The sequence below is a fragment of the Balaenoptera borealis genome (genome assembly GCF_965194805.1).
Source record: "Balaenoptera borealis genome assembly, chromosome: 16".
Lineage (NCBI taxonomy): Eukaryota > Metazoa > Chordata > Mammalia > Artiodactyla > Balaenopteridae > Balaenoptera > Balaenoptera borealis.
In genome coordinates this window covers 37738311-37762655 of record NC_138872.1, presented here as the reverse complement: position 1 = coordinate 37762655, position 24345 = coordinate 37738311, and the positions used below count along the sequence as shown (strand labels likewise).

General features: G+C 40.7%; 1 protein-coding gene across 2 annotated transcripts in view; it reads right to left on the bottom strand.

Annotated features, from left to right (window-relative positions):
• Positions 1-24345, bottom strand: part of SNAP25 (synaptosome associated protein 25) — an 82876-nt gene that overhangs the window by 20858 nt on the left and 37673 nt on the right. For both annotated transcript variants that reach the window (XM_082359222.1, XM_082359221.1), the window contains exons 2-3: positions 9532-9667; positions 7570-7611 (exon numbers count right to left, since the gene is read on the bottom strand). In XM_082359222.1, the coding sequence (XP_082215348.1) occupies positions 7570-7611; positions 9532-9603 (114 nt within the window). In that variant the 5' untranslated portion in view covers positions 9604-9667. The remainder of the gene's footprint in view (positions 1-7569; positions 7612-9531; positions 9668-24345) is intronic.

Below are 24345 nucleotides of genomic sequence, written 5' to 3'. Positions count from 1 at the left end.
TTTCAAAATCTTCGAGACTAAATCTTCTCTGGCACGATAGATCAGAAAGTTTCCATAGGTGAATTGGGGAGGGGTACTCCACTGAAAAGATGTGTAAGAATCTTGGGGGTGGTGGTGAGATTTTTAGGTTTATCAAAAAAGATGACAGCTTCACAAAGGTTGAGAAACATAGCTCAAAAGGAAATTCAATCTTCCATTTCTTTCTCTATGGAGAGAAGTTCTGCAAGATTTAGAAAAGGGAATGACAGATGAGAAATAAGGGCTTTTTCTAATGAAATCTGAAATTCTGCACAATAATATGGTGTGAGAAAATAATTCATCCACAAGTTTTACTGCAGTTTTTTTGTTCACCCCTTATGATCTAAATAAACCAAACAGCCCTGAACTATTTGGTGGAGGGTAGTGGGAGTTGGTGGGTGGGAAAAAAGGAGCAGAGATATTTGCATTGCTCATAATCATCATTTCCTGGAATTCTAACTAGTTAAGAAAAGACCTTCCGTTTTATAGGGTGATTATTAATAGGTATTAAATGGCAGTGCTTACAGTTTGGATTAATTGTTTTTTCAAGAAAAGCTCATGGTGGTACCTAGAATAAATTCTAAAATACATCTCTCATGGCCCCATTTATTTTCGACTGACTTACATTAACCTAAGAGAGAGATATTAGTGGAGGTCAACAAAAGTGTTTTGTTTTGTTTTTTTTAACAGTATTTCAACAATTTAATTCCAATAGTGCCTTTAAAAAATAAAATAAAACACTGAAAATTATTTCTGTGAGCTTTTATAAACTCACCATTTCAGAGAACATGTGCAGTTAACTCACCCAGACAGAAAAGCCTATTTTGCTTTTTTTAAAAAAATTGAATGAAAGATTCTTTAAGTTCTATAGTGCTTTATAATTTTCAAAACTTTCACATACATGATTTCATGTAATCACATAAGAACCCCTTTTTTACCCCTACACCTCTATGGCCCCTTCCCCCTTCCTTCTCCCCACTGGTAACAACTAGTTTGTTCTCTATATCTGTAAGTCTGCTTCTTTTCTGTTTTAGTCACTAGTTTGTTGTGTTTTTTAGATTCCACAGATAAGTGATATCATACAGTATTTGTCTTTCTCTGTCTGACTTATTTCATTTGATATAATACCCTTCAAGTCCATCCATGTTGCTGCAAATGGCGAAATTTCATTGTTTTTTATGGGTTGAATAGTATTCCATTGTATATATATATACCACAGCTTCTTTATTTATTCATCTGTTGATGGACACTTAGGTCATTTCCATACCTTGGCAATTGTAAATAATGCTGCTATGAACACTGGGGTGCATGTGTCTTTTCAAATTAGTGGTTGAACACATTTTGATAAGTTTTAGTTGCAAAGTCAGGATGTAGTTTGGAGAGTGATGGCTCAGGATGACTTCAGGAGTCATTGACAGCACAGATTCTAGAGCTAGACTCTGCCTTGGAATCTTGGTGGTTTTCTTTCCTGGCTGCAGGACCTCAGGCAAATGTCTTAATTACTCTGTGCCTCAGTTCTCTCATTTGTAATACAGCGATCATAATAGTTCAGACCTCATTGAGTTCTTATGCAAATTCAATGAATTAATAGGCGGCACATGTTAGATCGGTGCCTGGCCTATAGTTAGCCTTACACCAGGGTTAATAAAATAAATATCTTCACAAAATGTATCTATAGCAGGATATCTGGGCAAACTAAAATATCATCATTACAGACTACCACCAGAAGTTTCTAGACCATTGCTCAAACTTTAATGTGCACATGAATCCCCTGCATAGAAAACATCTTGTTAAAATATAGATCCTGATTCAGTAGGACTGGGGTAGAGCCTGAGATTTTTCATTTTGAACAAGATTGTCGATGCTGGCTGGTGCAGGGTCATACACTGAGCAGCAAAATTCTAGACCCCAGAAGACATTTCAAAATCTTGTTCTTCAATGTGTTATAAATGGACATTTGTCTACACTAGCCTGTATTTTAACAACTTCTGTGCCCCTTTTCTGCAAATTTTAGCCATTGTTTATGAGAGGAAATTGTAAAAAGCAGATGGCTCATTCAGGCATATGGATGTGACAATGCAAGTTCCAGTGAGGACGGAATCATCTCAGAGAGCACCTTCTTCTCTAAGAAACCAACTCAAGGCCATGCATGATATCTCTGTTCCATTCTATTTGGGATGGAGGGTGGGAAACAGGTGAGTGACTTCAGTTTAGTCAGTTCAGCTCTCATCTGTTGACCCTTTCTGCTCTACCCATTTATTTAATATAATAAATAAAATAAAGTATAATTTCCTCTGCAAGTATAATTTCCTCTTTGTTCAATTTGGTGCTAAATGTTTCAGTGCTGGAATGATTCACAGAACCACCAAGAGTTTGCCCCAATTTGGGAGAACAGAAGCAGTGAGCACAGGTCAGAGAGTCAGGAATGCTGGATTATGTTCTTAGCTCAGCCAGTTAATAGTCTTGAGACTGGGGAAGAGTCACTTGACCTTTCAGGATGCTTTCCCATATTTAAGATAAGGATAGAGATACTAAATAAGATTGGGTAGTTGCTAGGTTGGTTCATTCACTTGTTCATTAGTTCATTCATTCATTCATTCATTCACTAAATGGTTATTGAGCTTCCACTCTGCCCCAGGCACTAAGGTAAGGGCCAGACAAATGCCTGGCTTCTAAACTGTGCTTCACAGAATGATAAACAGTTTGGTCAAGTGAACAGAGCTGGCATCTGGGAGTCAGTAATTCTGAATTCTAGACTTATCTTTACAGTTCTATTTCTCTAGAGTCACCTGCTCTGTGTCTCAGCTTTCCCAGCTGTCAGATGGGGACAGAAACAGCTCCCTCACTTCCCAAGATTTATAAAGACAAGATAAGCTACAGAACCTAAAAGCTTCTACAGGTTCAACTCCACTGGAAGCCGTGACTCAAAAACTGAGATAAAGGATTTCATTTGTGTGGAATCTGTCAGTTTAGGATGAGCTGCTATGTTTGTTTTCTTAGATCCTGTTGCTTTTTGTGGAATTCTCAAAATTTTTTAAAAATATTGTGGGAGTTGCTGGTGGAAGGAAATGCTGTAAGAATTCACACTCTGGAATCAGGTAGATCTGAGTTTGAATTTCATCTCTGTCTTTTGTGGCTGTGTGTCTCAAGCAAGTTCCTTAACCACTGTGGACTTCAATTTCCTCCTTGGTAAAATGGAGAGCAAAGCAGTAGAAAAAGTGACTGCAGAGATTAAAGTAGATGATACACTCTGAGCACAGTCGCTTGCATATAGTAGGTTCTCAATAAATAGTAGAACTTATATTTGGCTCCACTTTTTGCTGACAACTTTTATCAAAACAACTGGGTGGTCCTTTGGAGGAATTAGGACAGCAAGAGAGAAGGACAGGGATGGGACGATATCTTGGGGGAGGCAGAATATTACTTTCTCTGATTCCTTAATGAGTATTATGTTTTAATAGCTAGGAGGGAGAGGAGGTGGTTCTATTTTCGTCTTAGCTGAATTCCTGGTTCCTGTTCAAGATCCCTGGGAAACTTATCTAACTGTGAACAGGGGGAGCTGGAGACATCAGTGATTTTTTAAAAAAATATTTATTTATTTACTTATTTTGCTGCACTGGGTCTTAGTTGTGGCGTGTGGGATCTGCGTTGCAGCATGCGGGCTTGGGCTCTTTATTGTGGCACATGGGCTTCTCTCTAGTTGCAGCACTCAGGCTCTCTAGTTGTGGTGTGTGGGCTCCAGAGTGCATAGGCACTGTAGCTGCGGCACGTGGGCTTAGTTGCCCCGTGGCATGAGGCATCTTAGTTCCCCAACCAGCGATCGAACCCGCGTCCCCTGCATTGGAAGGCGGATTTTTAACCACTGGACCACCAGGGAAGTCCCTGATTTCTTTTTCATTTCTTTCTTTTTACTTTTTATTTCTCTATTCTTATTTTTTTTTCTTGCTGATGATCTAAGACCATGTTTATAGAACATTTTAAAGTCTTTTGTCATCCTGAAATGCTTTTCCCAAAGTCCAATACACCTGAGCTAAAACTAGGCCAGTCCAGACAGTCTCTTAACCGCGAGAGTTCCAAAAGACCCCTACAACTGTCTACCTGAAAACAGCTGCTCAGCCTGAATTTTCCACCTTTAGTAGAAAGTCTGGCATAACAAAGACATAGCTTTAGAATACTTATCTTCTTCTTGTGGCCAACGTGTTTCGAAAGATAAGTTGGAATGAAAAGAAAAGATGCTGAAACACCCATAAATGTTGGGGAGCCCTCAGTAACCACCATTGCACGAAAGCTCTTTGTGGGGCTTTTGAATCAGCCTGCCCTAGGGCAGCGTGGCTTTTTCTGGCTTTGTTCCATAGCCCAAGGCATTAACGTGTAGACCTCATTTCCTGCAGTTAGTATTAGCAGAGTTAACTTTTTTGTCTGGAATCAAATAGTATTCATAATTCTCCCTCTAGAATTCATTGTCCGCTCCTCTGTGCTCCTGAGGCAGGTGTGGCCTTGAATTTGGAGAGCTATTTTCATATCTGTTTTTCTACATGATATCAATTTTGATCTTCCACCTCCAGCGTCAGGCATTCCATAAATATTTGCTGAAATGCATCCATCAAAAGAGCCAGTTCCGGGCTTCCCTGGTGGCGCAGTGGTTGAGAACCTGCCTGCCGATGCAGGGGACACGGGTTCGAGCCCTGGTCTGGGAAGATCCCACGTGCCGCGGAGCAACTAGGTCCGTGAGCCACAGCTACTGAGCCTGCGCGTCTGGAGCCTGTGCTCCGCAACAAGAGAGGCCACGATAGTGAGAGGCCCGCGCACCGCGGTGAAGAGTGGCCCCCACTTGCCGCAACTAGAGAAAGCCCTCGCAAAGAAACAAAGACCCAACACAGCCATAAATAAATAAATATTAAAAAAAAAAAAAAAAAAAAAGCCAGTTCCCAGCCCCAGGCTGGGAACCAAGTTCTCTGTGATTTCTAATCTTTTTACGTGTGTATGGTATTCAGCTTTTCTGAACTTTCTCTACTGATCTCTGTGTAACTTTACATTGTCCTTGATACACTGATGATGGCTTCTGTTAAAAACCAAGCTTCCATGCCTTCCACTCTGTTACACCGTAAAGTCCATGAGGGATGGCACAAAGTCCTATATTCCACTGAAAGTGGAATTGTTTACCTCAGGGAAACTTCACAAGTTGAGTAACCTTTCCTGTCTTTGAGACTGAATTTCAATAAGCATTTAGCTCAAGTCAAATTATATGGCACTGATGGACTTTGGGATCATGGGCAAGATCCTGGTATTTCAATGCTCAGATTTTCCAAGTGATTTCTGCCCTTGATGAATATTTAATGCTGATTCTCTTTAAAGAGAATTTCCTTCTTGATTGAAAAGCAGAATATCATCTGACTGGACAATGCCCTAGACGTAAGGGATGTTTGACCATCAATATAAGATAACCCAGGAGGATGTAAGAGCAATCAATCTAGTCTAATAATGCCTTGCTCATAATTTCCTAAGGATGGAAAGTCTAATAGCCTCCTCTCATTTATTAGAGGCAGGAGACAGCATCTATCTGTTTCACCCCCTGTTCTAAGATGCAACTTCATGCTTGATCGAGAAACACTTTAGGAAAACCAAAAATGTAATATTTGAGAATCCTACTTCAATTAATAGAGCTTTTGAGATTTTTTTTCCCAGAATAAATTAGAGCAGACACTCCTTTTCCAAGACTGGCCAACACTGCCTGCAATTTAAGAAGACACAGAAAAAGAAGTCTCTGCGGCCCAAAGACTCTGATGGGGGAGGGGCTAGTTGGGAAAAGTGTGTTGGATGCATTCCTCCACCACTTTCCGTGTTCTAGGCAGTTTCAACATTGCACAGGTGGGCAAACTGCTGATAGATGTTGTAGTTTAGACATTCCCTTCACATGTGTACACACACAAATGAAAATGAAATATGAGCTTGGAGGCCATGGTTGAAGCTCATAAACACGCATCAAGATAATGATGTCAGCTGACTTCTGGGCTCCCTTCCTTCCTGTCACGGTGAGAGCTCATGTGCGGGTGTTACTCAGATTTGTTCCTTTTACTTGTTCTCATGACAAGATGAGGGGCAACATGTGGATTCTGAAAGCCTCACCGACACTATTAGATTTAGAATATCTGCCTCCTTTTTGGTCCTCAATACTTCCGCGTGAGTGGTGTTCCCAGGACAGCGCAAAGAAAACATTTCTCTTCATTAAGAGAGTGAAGGTTGCTTTCCTGTGCTGCCGAGGGCCCCTTGCTGGCCCACCTCCTGTGGGGGCTAATTTGTGCTACGTTGCAGGCTCAAACTGTCATTTTTCATGATAATAGATCTCCTTCAGTGGACCTCCTACCCTTCCCAGGGGTCCTCTGAGCTCTTGGTTGCCACCTTCTCCTCCCCCTCCTGTGGCAATTCACATTTAGCTGTATTCCATTCTTAGCTGAGAAGCTGAAGCTGCAGAAGTAAGGGAAAATGTTGGCTTCCATAGTGTGAGAGGCGGCTGCCCTTCCTTTTAGCCTTATAAAGTTGACCCTTTTCAAAAAAAAAAAAGAAAATTGACCCTTTTCTCCTTTCATGTCATTGCAAAAGCAATTTACAGTAGCATGAGGCAAGTAGGCTCATTTGATCATTCTGCTAGAAAACCCCCAAGATCTCTAAAGATGATAACCACACATGAATTTATACATTGATAAGCATTTTCAAAGCATAGATAAAACAGCATCTCACTGAATAAAAACGATTAGACTTGTTTTATTCAGTTAAGATAAATATAGCTCATCCCATTCTTTTTCCACTTCATCTCTCCCAACGGACAAGTTCAATTAATCAATTTATTCTTCCTGGTTGACTGCCGCTCTCCCAAATTGGAATAAATGAGGTTTATTGCAAATGCCCTTTTGATTCCATTATTGCTGTCTGCCCTATTTCACCCATTTAAAAATAGTCACGGATTCATTAACCATGCCTTGCAAATGGATGTTAAATCCAGAGTCAGGAATATAAAAGAGCTTCTATATTTACATGACTAGACTTGATGTTTCCCTTTATTAAAGGATTTTCCTATTATTTCATGAATTTTAGTGCCTGACTATAAATGTAACAATTTCTGAAAATTATGCCTCTATGGGTACATATTTTTTAAAGTGATATGTGGCTAAATTTAAAACAGAAGGCCAAGATTAGATGTAATTTAGAGGCATCAAAATCAGTACAAATGAGGATTTTATGTAGATAATTCTTTCGTATATTAAAAAATCACTCTGATTTGTTTTTGTGATTTCTTGGGAGCATTTATTTACTTGGAAATACCACTCTCCTCTGCTTCCCAGACTAGGAAGATAGGCTGGGCTGGAGGGAGAGTGAATACTTTGATGGCTACCTGGCAACTTAAATATAGCATCTCTCTCATTATGTGGCTTTCTGGTAGCTACATTCACACTGGAATCAATGGGACGGTGGTCTAGGGAAAGGCAAAGGGTCTAGGCAAAGAATATGTCAGCCAAAGGGATTAGTTCATCTTAAAATATAGTCACTGCTTACCTCTTCAACCAGTTGTAGCATACGACGGGTGCTTTCCAGTGACTAAGATAAAAAACATAAATATTATGAGTGCAGGATCCAGAGTTCTTGGAATATCAGAAAAACTTTCTTCACTTGGGAAACATAAAGGGTTGTTATCACATGTTCTCTGAAGTTTGTAACTGAACCACAATTTCAATCTCTTTCCTATCAGGCTTTCTACATAATAAGATTCCCTAAAGCAATTCCATTAAAGCTGATTGTCATAAAATCAAAACCAGACGAAGTTGATCTTGATATCAAAGACAAAGTAAGCTCGAAAAGGTAATTTTGCATGTGCAGGAGGCATGAAAAATTATCTCGAATACTCAGAGGACTAATTTGGCCTCCCTGGACCAGGAATATTGAATTTTAAAGGCAAATATCATTTGTCATGAATTGAGATGAATCTAACATCAATTTTCTTATAAAGCTCCTAGAAACACAATTGGAAGTTCTTATCAGTACAAATTAAGTTGTTGCCCTAGGGTGGAAAAAAAATCAAGCGTGTTTGAAACAACTAGTCTATAGGAGACAGCTATAATAATTATCTTCATCCTTAGATAAGAAAAACTGAATTCAGCGCTGGCCCCTTGGCCACAGTGTGGTCACTTTTTTCTAAGTTCCTTTTAAATTACTAGAATCCAGCAACCAGTGTAATTTCTCAAAAGCTGTGCTTTTCAATGACAAACTTATTTTGGACAAGAGTTTGCAGGAACATGAAACATGTTCACTTTCCTGGAAGCACCGTCAGCAGGCTGCTTTTTGAAATAGAATGGCTGTAAGCAGAGGTATGCTGGTAAATGTTAACAATGGGATCTACAGAAAAAAAATGCGTGTGTGTGTCTGTGTGTGTGTATTATTTTAATGATATAAAGGATGACTACCATAAAATTTACAAATAATAATAAAATACGCAACACTTTATTGCAAATTCTGTATAGCCAATTGATTTTCACAGAAAGCTTTTGTTGATTTTTGCTGAACTCTCATGTCCACAGCTAAGCACGCATAAAACAAGTGCAGCTCTGGCATGAACGCTGGTTGATATTTTCATTTACGTGAATGAATAAAAGGCAAGTGAAAGAATGAAGACATGTTTTGGAACTTTATTCATTTGTCAATGATGCAAGTGGCTTCTCTGCTGAAGAGAATCATAGTTTTCAAATACTGGAAGATTTTCTCAATTCTTTTTTGTGTTGCTTATAGTGTAATGGCTGTGGATGTTCATACTTTTAAGTTTAATCTGCATTATTAACATTTTTCCACTTTCTTAAGTCTAGAGGATCAACAGAACAATAGGTCAAGCCCTGATTTGTAGTGTTTGCAAATTCCGTGGTGTAAATACTTTTTCCCTCTCTGATTTCTAACTACACTATGGTGTCACTGAAGGTGAACTTGTGAAGGTTCACGGTAACACGCCACTAGACGGTATCGTCACACTACAGATACAACACATGCCAAGAACTTTGAAAGCATAGATAGATAGTAGTAAAATCATTAGGATGTGATGAGATCTGAGTATTTATTACCTTTGATTTTAATATAATCTATTTAATTGTCAGTTTATAGAATTCAATTTTAATACCACCTTGCAAAATTCTGGACAATGTAACAACCAGCTCTCAGGATTGAGCCAACTCTGGCACAACACTAGCTGTAAGACACCCAAAGACAGTGCTTTTCTTAGAGAGTCTTGACTTCTCTAGATTTCTAGAAGTTGGAAGTTTGGGCTCAGCCACTGATCTGCATGCAAGTTTTATAACCAACCCATTCCTGTGTGCAGAGCCCTTAGATATATAGGAAATCAAAGTCATACTCCTCCTGTTTTTTGTTTTTTTTTTTCTGAGACATGAGAAGAAGCCCTTTTCCCACCTCAACCTGAATAAGACAAACTACCCAGCTCTGCATCTTTTGCTCCCTTCCCAGGTCTCCATCCCTCACCTCATCAGCCAGCTGGTCAGCCCTTCGCTGCATCTCCTCCAGCTCATTGCGCATGTCCGCGTCTTCAGCCATGGTCGGAGTGGGGGTTGGCAGGGTGCCTGGGCTGGGGCGTCAGTGATGGGTTTGGCCACGGAACCTGGAAAGAAGCAGATTTGAACATGTGAGAGCTTACATGTGTACAGGCAGGTGTGCTCAGCTAGGGGAAGGTCTCAATGGTCCCTACTCTGTCTCCGTGACTCATCTTCTGAGCTGGAAGCCATACCCAGACAGGAGTCCGCAGAACTATGCTTTTTCTCCAAAAGTCACCATGAATGCTTATCTGCCTACTTTACAATGGAGATGGATACCTGTCTGCCTATGAAATATTTTTTAAGACACACACCACTCAAGTTTGAAATGTCAGTAGGGAAGGATGTGGTTCCGGGTTAGAATACCTTTAACCTCCCACTTATTTATTTCTATTTTATTTTTTAACAGCCTTATTGAGGTATAATTGGCATACAATAAATCCCATATCTTTGAAGTATACAATGAGAAGTTTTGACAGATGCATCCTCCCAGGAAACCATGACCACAATTAAGAAAATAAACATATCCATCACCCCCAGAAGTTTCCTCATGCCTTTTATAATCCTACCCACCCACGCATCCCATCTCACTGTAGCCCCGTGCCAAGACAACTGCTTATCTGTTTTCTGTCACTATAAATTAGTTTGCATTTCCTAGAATTTTATATAAATGGAAAGATACAGTATGGATTATTTTTTTCTGGCTTCTTTCACTTAGCATAATCATTTTGAGATTCATTCACGTTGTAGCATGTACTAATAGTGCATTCCTTCTTGCTGTTGAGTAGTATTCCATTGTATTTAGGGGCATGTAGAAGCAAAAGACAGAAAATCTTTTGTCTCTTTCAGTTGTTATCAGAGGTTGCCAAGAGGGCTTATGCGGGTGTGCATAGGAATTTTTCCAAAGAAGGATGGGCCCTTGGTCCTGAAATGTGACCTGTGCATTTTTCTGGCTGCTCTCTTGAAATCCCGTTTGGTGCAAATTACAGATAACCAGACTAGGCTCCCTCCAGAGCCAATCAGCCCCTTTCTTTCCCTACCCACCTCCTCCATTCTGGCCACCAGAATATGTACTCATGATATGATGTAGAGTTTTAAATGCTTTGCGTTTTACTTAAACACAAGTCTCCATTTTAGAAATAGGGATCTAGGAAACAGAATTTGGAAGGAATTTATACCAACTCATTCCTAAACCTTGAGATGAGCAGAAACAAAATTCCTATATTCCTTTGAGTGACTAGGATCTGCCCTCCAGGATAAAACGGTGGACCAGAAATGCTGAGTAGATTGTGGGTCGTAGCTTTGATATTAGAAAGACCTAGTTGGACTGCTGGTTCTGGCACTCAGTTGCTGGGTGACTCTGGACAAGTTTATCACTGTCTCTGAGCCCCAGCTTTCTCAACAGCGTAAATAATACCAGACTCATTGGCTTGTTGAGGGGCATATATTATAGAAAATTCTGATCAACCTTGTTTGTAAGGATGTGGGAGCTTAATATTCAGAAATCTTGCTCATTCAGGATAAGCCTGTACCCTTTGCTAAGAGTGAAACAAATCCAGCGTTTGTTAATTAGCTTTCATTGACTGAAGGCTGGGCAAGAGGCATGTTGCTGCAGTGCTGATCACCCATGGAAGCCTGAAAACAGGGAAACCAGCCGAGTGCCTGAATCTCCAGTCTCCAAGCAGCACCTCTCAAAGGATTTCCAGGTGGAGACAAACAAGAGCGCCTTCTCACCCTGTTCTCCATCTTCGTATTTTGCTGCTGGGTTCCTTGGCAGAACTTCTTCCTTCAGTCTAAGCCAGCAAGTGAACTTTCCTTTTAATAGGCCAGTTTGTTAGAAGATAGAGGTCTTTGTGCTTTCAGACCTGTAGTGCTGTTGCTATTTCCCACTTCTCTACGTCTGTTTGCTGATGGATGTGCCCTCTCTCTCTCTCAATTACACACACACACACACACACACACACACACACACACACACACACAGGTCTCATGTGTTTCCTTGGCAATCTCCTCTCAAAGTTGCTATTCTCATCACTTGAAGAACAGCTGTAGGGCCCCCTATGTTCAAGCTGATGTTCACCTATAAGGAACTGGTTGATGGGCAGTTGGTTCAGTGACAGTGAAGTCATGCGGTAGACGCCTTGTTTTCATCACTTTCACGGTTCCCCCGGGGAGCTCCCACCCCTTGTCCTGCTCTAAAGGGTAGGGGTATGTCTGTGATTGGAAGGGCGGAGCGAGGAATCTGACAAACCTCAAATGCACGGCATTTCAAAGCCGAAAAAGTAATGTCCACTCTCCTAAGAAGAATGGGGGGAGCAAAGGCATGGAATGCACCTTGAAATCTTCTGTTGGGATGTTTATTGCTGGTGTTAGATAAACTGCCCCTACAAACTCCAAACCCATGCATATTAGAATTCTAAGAGACAGCACTTGAAAAAGCATACTGATGGTGATTAGCAGTAATTTCAGTAGCTGAAAGTGAAATGGCATTTATTATCTAGGTGACATGCAACACTTCACTTACATTAGCACATAACCTCCATCCTGTGTGTTGCCTGAGCTGGTAGTGTGGCCCCAGCCAGCAAAGCCTGATTGTTAAGTGAGGAAATTAGAAGCAGAACCACTCAAATCTATTCCCTGGGGCTCTGATGTAAGACTCTCCCAGTCCATTAAGGGCCCAACAGTATCTATTAATTAGCTCAAATCACCAGTGTTTAGCAAAGGATCTGGCCCCTAGTAGGTGTTCAATTCATGTGAATTGACTTGTTGAATGAATGAATGGACTGTTCTGACAGCCCTAGGTAGCATCCGATGTTTCCAAGACAGCAGTTTTCCAGGTGTGGTCCATGGCAGTGCTTCTAAAACCTCAGTGGCTTCAGAATCACCAGAAACCTTGTTGAAACAAATTGCTAGGTCTCACTCTCAGAGATTCTGAGTCAGTTGGTGTGAGATGGGGTCCCAGATTCTGCGTTTCTAACAAGCCCCAAGGCGATGCTGATGTTGTTGGTCCACAGACTGTAATTTGAGTAGCACTATCTACAGAACGCTCCCCTGGAACGTTAATAAGTGTCACCAGGTGAGGTGGGGCAAGGTCCTGCAGTTATTAGGTTGGGGGAAACAGTGGGCTCAACAAGGGCTGCAGGGAATTATGGCCAAATCCAGATCACTGCCTGTTTTTGTACTGGCTGTAAGCAAAGGTGGCTTTTACATTTGAAGATGGTTGAAAAGACTCAAAGAAGAAAAATACTTTGTACATGTGAAAAGTGTATAAAATTCAAGTGTCAGGGTCCATAAGTAAAGCTTTATTGAAGCACTCCCACACGCATTCACTTCCCTCTTATCCATGGTCCTTTCAGGTCACAATGGCAGAGCTGAGCGGTTGCTCTTTGAGGGCCACGTGGCCCTCAAAGCTGAAAATATTTACCCTCTGGTCCTGAACAGTTGCTGATCCCTGGGCTACATAAAGTTAAACAGAAATTCTTAAAGCATTTCCTGTCCACAGGGCACTGTATATTTGCTATAGACAGATACAAGGTGCCGTGTGTTTTTCTCTCTGTAGTTGTTTGTAGAATTCCCTTTGCCTGGAGTTTCCTGTGATGGGGTTTGTGTTTCCTGGACCATATTTTAAAACAAGAAATGATGCACGGAGTACAATATAAAAGTGAATTTGCCTTTGATGGACAGAGATTTAGGACTACAAGTCAGATTTAATCCATGTGATTAATCTGGGATGACTGTACAGCCCTCATAAAGATGCCTAATTTTCATGACCAGCTGACCAAGGTTCCTAGACTCAGCATCAGTACCGGGCCATCTGCATCAGAGACAGAGACGTCTGAAGATCTGTCGCTGTCAAGGTATGCGGTACAAAGTGGGTTGTCTGCAGTTATCCCTTGATGGCAGGTGTAATTTGTAAAGCTCTCATTCTCATTCTGTATCCAAGTCTATTTGAGACCCACATTGGACACACAGCAGACGGGCTCCAGAGAAAACCCTTTCTCCCACATCAAGGGGCTTACTTATTTACATGAATTAGCCTAAGACTGCTTTCTCGATGTAGAGTCTGAACTCAGATATGGGGTTAGGACTCAGGAAGAGCAGGTGAGTGTGCATATTTAGGTGTGTGCCTTTGATATACGAGGTTGACAGAGACATGGATGGCTATTATGCTGGGAACATCGGCTGTTAGTCCAAGTGCCATAGGGCAGGAATGTCATGGAAAAAGTGTAAGCAGAGTACGCCCTGAACTAACATCTATTTCTCTCCCTGTTTCACACTTTAATTAAAAGAACAAACCTATATACATCAATACCCATCGGCTGAATTATCATAGAAAGCTGAAACCTACATCTTCGTGTCTCCCCACACCGCTAACCATTTGAACAAGGCTTCTGTAGGACAGAACCCTCTCTTCCTGTAGACCCTGCCTGCTTTCTGGTGGAGATATGCTTTCAAATTCAACAGAAGTTTATTGAAGACTCACTATGTTCAAAAAGCCCAAAGAAGAACACAGGGACTTTATAAACCAAGTCTGACAACTCTCCTTAATTATTAATAAAATCACACTAACACTTAATGAGGGCTACTCTTCCTAGGGTGCTGTTTTCACATAATAACTAATGTAAACCTTAAATGACACGTGGTATGCATCCTGTTAGTATCCCTACTTTGTAGATCAGGAAACAGGCTTAGAGGCAACTCTCTACTGACACGCAGATAAATTTCAGAACATGAGTTTGGGTCATTTTCAAAAACATATTTTCAAAGCATATTTATTCTCAAGGCAAGTTGTGTGGATATTTTGTCTTTTAATTAAAAACTGGAAGTGATTTTATTTTTAGTTTCATTTATATACCAGAAAATAATGTAGTGGTCTGACAGGTACATCTCTTTTTTAACTGATGTATAGTTGATTTACAAGGTTTCAAGTGTATAGCAAAGTGATTCAGAACATATATACACATATATTCTTTTTCAGATTCTTTTCCATTATAGGTTATTACAAGATATTGAATATAGTTCCCTGTGCTATACAGTGGGTCCTTGTTGTTTATCTACTTTATATATAGTAGTGTGTATCTGTTAATCACAAATTCCTAATTTATCCCTCACCCCCCTTCCACCTTTGGTAACCATTAATTTGTTTTCTATGTCTGTGAATCTATTTCTGTTTTGTAAATAAGTTCATTTGTATCATTTTTTTAAGATCCCACATATAAGTGATATCACAGGATATTTGTCTTTCTCTGCCTGACATTTCACTTAGTATAATAATCTCTAGGTCCATTCATGTTGCTGCAAATGGCATTATTTCATTCTTTTTTATGGCTGAGTAATATTCCACTGTGTGTGTGTGTGTGTGTGTGTGTGTGTGTGTGTGTGTGTGTGTGTGTATACACACATCTTTATCCATTCATCTGATGATGGACATTTAGGCTGCTTTCATGTCTTGGCTATTATAAATATTGCTGCTATGAATGTTGGGGTGCAGGTATCTTTCTGAATTAGAGTTTCTGTCTTTTCTGGATATATGCCCAGGAGTGGGATTGCTGGATCATATAGTAACTCTGTTTTTATTTTTTAAGGAACCTGACAAGTACATCTCAAGTATATTCCAACTTTTGATATTATTTATCATCCCTACTTATGTTGTTAATTTCCAATTCTTTTTTCCCTTGCATTTATTCTTACTTTATTTCTCTTTTCTTCCTCAGATGTGTTATCATATTGTTCTTTTTCTATCTTCTTGAATTGACAAAAGATTCATTTTACATTTTTTCTTATTTTTGGTACAGTGTACTACTTGCTGCTATAAATTGTCCTCTGTGTGTTACTGTGGCCCTATCCTACATGTTTAGGCATATAGAATGGTCTTTGGCATTTATTTCTAAGTAGTTTTAGATTTCAGTTTTAATTTCTTCTATAATTCAGGAGTTATTTGAAAATATGGTTTTAAAATTTAAATAAGAAGGTTTTTTTTTGGTAATTTCTAATTTTATTTTCATTATGGTCAGTGAAGGGGACCCACATGATTTTTGCTTTTTGAAATCTGGTGAGATTTCCTTTGCACCCTAACGTCTGACCAATTTCTGAGAATGTTTAATTTGTGTTTGAAAAGAAATTCTATTCCATATATGACTCTGTCTATCTACCTACCTACATCAAATCGAGCTGGAAAGGAAGGTGTGTTATTCAAACTTTCTGAAATCCTTACTCAACCTGATCTATTGATTTCTGTGTATTCAAATTCTCCATTGGAACTATAGTTTTATCAATTTCATCTTATATTTCAGCCCATTTTTTGTTTTTCTATTTTGCAGCTAGGTTGTCATACTAATAGACCCCCAATGGCTACACATTCATGGTGGATTGTAACTTTTATCAATAGTAAAGAATAGTATTGTACCTGTATGCCCCATTTCATTATCTTATTTACATTACACAATTCTGGTCAAACTCAAGGGACTGGAGTATATGTCTTAGCCTATCCCTTTCATCTTCACAAAACAAACCCAAACAGCAACAACAACAAGAACAAACCAGTATCACACATCTAAACTGTGGGAGGTCTCATTTGGCTCATAACTCAGAAGCTAACAGAGGGGGCAGCCACCTGTTTTCTCTGGGCTTTCGTCCTCACCTGTAGAAGGAGCCAGCTCTTGGATGTGTTTGGAGGAAGGTCTCTTTCCCCAACTGTGATGATACAAGAATGTGATCAAGGATGGGTCTAGTGCTATTATTTTCACTGGTGAAATTTCTCCTTGAGGTTAATGCAACTGTAAGACTCAAAGTGCTCATTCTTTTTTTTTTTTTTTCAATTTTTATTAGAGTATAACTGATTTAAAATGTTGTGTTAGTTTCTGCTGTACAGCAAAGTGAATCAGTTATACATATACACATATCCACTCTTAAGATTCTTTTTCCATATAGGTCATTACAGAGTACTGAGAAGAGTTCCCTGTGCTATACAGTGGGTCCTTATTAGTTATCTATTTTATATATGGTAGTATGTATACGTCAATCCCAATCTCCCAATTTATCCCTCCCCACCCCCTTTTCCCCCTGGTAACCATAAGTTTTTCTACATCTGTGACTCTATTTCTGTTTTGTAAATAAGTTCATTTGTACCACTTTTTTAAGACCCAGGCTTCCTAAAGATTGCTCAGAATTACTCATTGATCAAAATTGATTAGGCAGATGGTCCCCAACCCTGGCTGCACAGTGGAATCAATCACAAAGTGCTCATTCTAAGGGAAGGGTGAGCACAGTTACTGCTGCTGAGACAAGTCCCTAAGTTTCCTCAAGCACATCGGAAGCATCATTTATTGTGAATTATCCGAATTAGGCCTAGGTTTGAAGCAGCCTTTCTCGATTAAGATAAATCAGCTGCACTTATCCAACATTCTGTGTCACATAACTCTTGTCAAAATATTAGGTGTGGACTTCCCTGGTGACATAGTTGTTAAGAATTCACCTGCCAATACAGGGGACACGGGTTCGATCCCTGATCCGGGAAGATCCTACGTGCCATAGAGCAACTAAGCCCGTGCGCCACAACTACTGAGGCTGCGACCCTAGAGCCCATGCTCCGCAACAAGAGAAGCCACCACAATGAAAAGCCCATGCACCGCAACGACGAGTAGCCCCCGCTCGCCACAACTAGAGAAAGCCTATGTGCAGGAAAGAAGACCCAATACGGCCACATATATATATGTGTGTGTGTGTGTGTGTGTGTGTGTGTGTGTGTGTGTGTGTGTATATATATATATATATATATATATATATATATATATATATATATATATATATATATATATTAGGCATAGTAATAGTCATTTATTGACAACTTGCTCTGTGATAGGAATCAAACCAGGAACTTTATATAAAACTTGAGGGTTGGGCTTCCCTGGTGGTGCAGTGGTTGAGAATCTGCCTGCCAATGCAGGGGACACGGGTTCGAGCCCTGGTCTGGGAAGATCCCACATGCCACGGAGCAACTAGGCCCGTGAGCCACAACTACTGAGCCTGCGCGTCTGGAGCTTGTGCTCCGCAACAAGAGAGGCCGCGACAGTGAAAGGCCCGTGCAACCGCGATGAAGAGTGGCCCCTGCTCACCGCAACTAGAGAAAAACCCTCGCACAGAAATGAAGACCCAACACAGCCAAAAATAAATAAATAAATAAATTTATGAAAAAAAACCCAAAAAACTTGAGGGTTTATATAGGATCCCCCAAACCTTTGCTATTCCAAGTGTGGTCTTCAGACCAGCAGAATTAGCTTCAATTGGGAGCTTGTTAAAGATGCAGAATCTTAGGCTCCACCCCAGACCTACTGAATCAGATCATCTACTGCACAAGATTACCGAGCATCAGAAGTTTGAGAAGTGCTGCCCTAAACCACATTATCTCCATGTTAAACGAAAAGAATGAAGTACAAGTTGATAACCAACCAAGATCACAGAGCTGCAGTGGAAGAGGCTGAGAGCCCCACCTTGGGAGCCTGACTCTGCCTGTCCCTCCACCCAGCACTGCATGCTGTTACTTCACTCTGCCCCTTCTACACGACCTGCAGACTTCCAGCAGCATTTGCTTCCCAAGAAGCTGAGAGATTCATGGGGTCATGGGTTCTAAATGTCTCACAACAGAGGAGTCTTGTACTCGGAGGGTGGACAAACTGGCTGATTTCCATGAGATTAAGTATTTCATTCAGAAAGCAAAGGGGAGATGCTTATCAGAAAAAGCACACTGGAGACTTTCCATCTTCCCCAAATAATAGAGTCTGTAAAGGCTAAGACTTATTATTTAAAATCATTAGAGCTCAAAAGGGAGAAAACGTTGAGGATTTTGAATATTGGAGACTCTATGGATGGTCCTGATAAATTCTTCTTCTTCTGAAAATGATGATAATTAAAGTTCATGTCTTAATGCTAAAACTAAGGACCTGAGCAAAGAATAATTTTAGCAGGTAACAGGTAGCAAGGTTCTGTTGGCACTTCTATGGTTAAAAATGGCCATTTCTTAAATCTGCTGTGTTCATGGTTGTGTAAGTTCTTCAAAGAATGGACTGGACTTGGCCCCCTGTGACTCTACTTTGAACATTCTTGTGCATGAAATTCAACGTCCTCTTTTCACTACTGGTTTTAATAAATTTCTTAGTTGAATGAAAAGAGCATCTTTCAAATATGAAGAATAAAGTGGCTCATGAATGAACTGATTTACTATCTTACATACATTTTATGTCCATTATGTGGTTCACAGATAAGTCTCAAGTGACTTAGGGCTTCTCGGTAGTGTGGTCTGAGGTCTCCTTGCATCTAAAACTTTTTAGCTGCTTATTAAAATACAGATTCCCAGTCACACCACCAATGAAAAGAGATTTATGAAGGTGGGGCTGGAATTTGCATTTTTGACAAAACCACAGGTCCTTCTTATGTGCCCAGAATGGGAGAATCCATGTGCAGCATCACGTAAGGCCAAAGGGCTTTGCAAGTATCCAGTGGGCTGACAGTCCTATGATGAAGCCATCTAGAAATACAAGTACATGGTTATCCAGCATTTAGGAGGCCATCTTGATCTGAGATGACAGCCTTCTTTTCTCCCCACCATGTTCTCCTCAATATTTGATGGCATAGTATGTGCTGGGTTAAACACCATGAATGCATTCCCTATAAAAGAATTTTGCTTAAGAACCATCTCAAGTGACAAATATTTCAACCAGCTCACAGAATTGTCATTGTCTCCCTTAGTGTTTCTGAGGGATGGCACTGACCACCATTAGAGCCCATTCTTTTCAAGCTTGGCTTATTTATTTTCGAAACCATTGCACCCCACCCCATTCTTAAATGGGACTCTATGTTCGTACATCTGGATATATAAACAGATACAGTTCTGATCTGGTTTCTTTTGATAAGGTAAATCCAGCTTCCCCAATGAGCCCCTTCCCTGGGCTATTCTGGGATTAATGACAGCATGGCTGACAGACAGCTTTGGCTTGGTTTTTGCTTTTTACCGACCTGGGTCAGGGGTGGCCTGGCATTTCAATGCAGCCAGCTTTGGCATCTCTTAATTGCAACAGGGCAGCCAGCCACAACCAACACTGATTATGCCTAAATTTCCCCTTTTCAGAAATGCCAGTGTTTCCTTTGTCTGTTTTGCAAATGTGGCCAAATGGTTATTTAGCACTGAGGTTTGTATTATGCAGCAGTTCCTGATTGTTTACTTGGGAGCCAAGCACAGAGGACTCACTGACCAGAAGAGAGGGAAAGGCAGAACTGAACCTCATCTCATTTACCCTGATCATAGTCAAAGCCAACCACAGTAACTTGTTGGTCCATTTAACCAATATTTACTGAGTGCTATGGGTTAGTGCAGCCACATCTGGCTTGCAGCTGGAGGGGAATGGCTGCCTCTAAAGGGTGGCTGTAGGAGCTTAAGCTGGAAGCCTTTGCTTTCAGTTCTCCTCCTCCATCTTGCCTTAAGAGAGAACTGATGAAAATGTTTGTATCCCAAGGTACCTGGCTTGGTTCCTGAGGGAAGAATGATATCCATGTAAGACTAACACTTGGCCACATGAAAAACAAAATGCCCTAAATAAAATGATTCCACTCGGGAGTGCAAGAACAGATAGAATCCAAGACCAGGCAGAAAAACCCTCCTTCTCATCGAAACGAATTCTTTTTGTGGCCACATGACCAATCAACAGAAGGAAGCCGCTGTATGTTCTGGCTGCTGATAACTTGCTTTCAGTTGTAGATGCTGTTGGTGCTCTGCTTGGCATCCCCAGGATTTCCCTCGCTTGGTTCCATGTGGTCATCCCCCAATTTCTGCATATTTTACTCTGACTCATGCATGTGACCCTCTTTGTAAAACTGCCTTAATGCTGCTTCACCTGATCCACTGAGAGCTGCAAGTCCCTGGGTCTCTCCAGGGCAGACCCATAGCTGGTGACCTGCTGGCCCAGGAGTACAGAAGCCCAGCTTTTTTTTTTTTTTTTTTTTTTTTTTTGCCTTCAGGTGAGACACACCATGAGATGCAGTGGACACTCCGAAAGTTCTCTCGAGGTCATGCCAAAGCTAGGACCTCGCCTGCCATCGCTCTACTGCCTGGCTTCCTCTCCACCTCACTGTCCTCTTCCTCCCTCTCCCTTTCTGGTTTCTCCTGGTAGCACCTCCTTAATAAATCACTTGCACACAAATACTTGTCTAAGGGTCTGCTTCTCAAGAACCCAACCTAACACAACTTCCATTGGCTTGTGAGCTATACTTTATCAGGTACAGATGATTGCAAATCAGGTACTGAAAGAATTAACAAATCACTGCATTAGGAAAGGTTGGGGGAGAACAAAAACTCCCTGTGTTCCCAGCCCTGCCAAACAATATGGGAAGTCCTGGCTGGACTTCATTGGATTTGAACACTCCACATCCAAAATATCACAGAGTGGTTAGATTTGAGGGTTATTGGAGCATCATCTTCACAGAGGGAAGCGAAACTCAAGGGTGGAGTAGTTTGTTGGTGGCTGCGTCATCACCTGGAACCCACTTCTTTTAACTCAAGAGCTAGGGTTCATCTTAAAGTATCACTGAAACAGGAAATATCAGAAAACTCGAGAGGGAGGAACCTGTCTTGTCTGTGCACATTGACTGTTTACAGAACGTATGAACAACAGCATGACTAAGGCCAATATGCCCTGTGCTCTTTTCCAACTGTTGATTTGAGGCAACCACTCTTTTTATCTGCCATGATATCATCCCTCCACTAACAAAACCCAAACTCTAGTTTCTTCTGGCTTAGGTCTTTTTGGTGGGTACTGGTCTTGGCATAGGATGTTTCCTTTCCTCAATTGAAAGGAGGCATGTGAGCTATATGCGGTTTATCAAAGAATCAGTAGTGTTTGCATTGCTAAACTAATTGAGTTTTGGCATTTTCTGTTATTTTGCCTTCCTCCTGGAGACATGACGAATAGCTTAACAGGCAAATGATACTGGTTACCATCATCTCTGTTTTCCTAGGAAAGGTACTCATGGTGAAGACACCCAAGGCCAGGTCCTCCATATCACAGACCTTTTATCCTTGTGAATAGTTTATCCAAAACCCTAGGCTTCCTGTGCCTTCACAATTTAAGCAAAAATACACACCAGGTTATTAACTTGATCTTTTTTAAAAATTGATTTTAATGGACTCACCTTTCAAACTTAGCCTTGTTCTAAGTAATAATGTCTCTAAAATCAGAAGTTTTATGTTTTCTTTAATAGACATTAAAATAGACACATGACTATTAAAATCTTAAGGAACAAACGTTTTTCATCATCCTCTTCAGCTCACTTGGAGAGCCATCAAGGGTGCGTATGTGTTATATTTGGGAATTCACTCACCCACCCACATTCTTGTCTGTATTTCCACATGTCTGAACCATGTAGAGAGGTCAGAGATAGGCAAGAGAAGCTTGGCAAAAAGGGGTTCTGAGTTTGAGCAAAACCAGAGCATGGATGTAGAATATTTGGGGTGTGTGTGAGTGTGAGTGTGTGTATGTGTGTATAAGTACCTTTATCCTGGAATCAGGGAGCCCACAGAACAAGCAATATCTACCAAAATTCATACTCATTAATTTGTGGTTAACTTGAAGTTGGGAGGAGTACAGGGTGGTCAAGGGCTTTGACATCATATTACAAAGGAAGGTATGAGGATGTTTAGCTGGGAGAAAAGAAAGCAGAACAAGACTTAATGGTTACCACAAGGAAGAGGCATGATGACTGTCTTTGTGAACCCAGAGGCCCACCTTCCTAAAACAGCTACTACAAGTGTTTCAGTGTCCTTTATCTGTGATCTACTGGGAGGTTTGCTAATTAACATAATGGATGTTAGGGATGCTTTTTAATTGGTGAATTGAGTGTTCAAAATAGTGTAATTGGCTAGAAATGTAGGCATTAACATCCCACATAATATGAATAGGGTGTGTGTGTGTGTGTGTGTGTGCGTGTGTGTGTACTCACTCAGTCCAGACCTACATCATTGGCTTAAGGCTGCAGTTTGGTCCTTGATTCTGTTATGGTTAGGGAATTGTCTTGCCCACTGATTCTCATCTGGAGAGCTTACTAAAACTCAGCTTGCTGATGCAGTATGTGATTCTGGAACAGGGTCTGATAATTTACATTTCTAAGAAATTCTCAGGTGATAACTGTTGCTGATGGTTCACAGAACGCTCTTTGGGAATCACTGATGTGGTCTGACTATAAGGTCACCTGAATCCTCCTACTAGAATATTTTTGCAACTTCCCTAATTAAGCCTTTTCTGCAATGTTCTTAGTGGAGTGTCAAAAAGAACAGAAAGCTGGGGCATTGTACTGGTAGAACAGGTTGTCCAACTAGGATTGTGTCTTCTTTCTAATAAATATTTGCATGAAGGGAAGACTTCATCCTGAATCTTGTTTTCCTTATAACATAATATCTAGTTTCAAAGTCATGGGAGAAGAGACCCACAAGCATCACCTACTCTAACTACTAGAAGCTGTGGCTATCTATGAAATAATTACTGAGAGATATCAAACTATGAGAAGACAATTTGCAACAGACTCCAAGGAACAAAACCATCAGCACTGGGGGGAAGTTATAGGAAAGTAGAGTTTGGCTCAGTAAAGAACCTTGGAGCCATCTGTCCAAAGTCTGAGTTGGACGCGTTGGATGAAGTGAGTTCCTGTTCTTGGAAATATTCAGGAAAAAGCTGGTGGCCTATGGTCGACGGATTCAGTTAAGAGAGGGGACACTGGATCAAGTGATATGTAAATTCCTTTCCAAACCTGAGGTCTCCGGCTCTATAAAGGATGTCAAGGTGGATTTATGATGTTGATGCTGCAAGGCCAGGCCCCTTGCAAGAGTGGGGTCTTTGCAGCCATGGCAATTGGGATTCGCTGATTCGCAGCACCATCGGCTTCTCTGTATTAAAGGATCCTTTGTGGGTAGAAACCAGGAACATATTTCCCAAGTGGGCAAGCTCCCAGGAAGGTGCTGATTCATTTGCAAAGTCTGCTTCATGGAGGTGAGAACCAAAAATGCCAACCTAATGATTATTTCTTAAATTCATTGACAATCTCATATCAAACAACACAGGCATTTGCCCTGGGCTTTATGAGTTTCACCTCTGATGGAGATAATGTGTTTTTTGTTTTTTGTTTTTTTTTGGCCTTAGATAACAGTTCTGTCTCTCCTTGAAGCAGCCAGCACCTTCAAACACAATCCCGCTCCAAAACACACCCATCGTGGACCAAGCTACTGGGCAGTTAAGCTAAGAAACTCACAGAAAATTACTTGCTTTAGAAATGAATTCACTGCAGGGTTTCTTTAAATAGCAAAGCTCCTAGCTTACATTCTAGCTTTTTCCAGATCATTAAGTATTTGACAGAGAGAGGGTGAACAAAAGATAAAAAAGTCTGGCCAAAGCATCAGGAATCTCAGCTAAAGGCAGAAGGGCTCCAAATGATGTGATTTGTAAAATGAGAATTTACTCAAATCTCCAGTTGCTTATAAGTAACCCGTGTATAAATTTGATTTCTTCAATTACTCAATTTGGCATTCACTAACATTAATATGGAGTAGATTTAAAAGGCATTTTGGACTAAATCTTGTGGGCGGAGGGCCTGGGAATTTTTTTTTTTTTTTTTTTTTTTGCATGTACTGAGACCATCAGAGGGAAGGAAGCTTCCTGTGACCAAGTGCTAAGATGTTCATGCTGGATAAATCCCCACTCAATGTGAG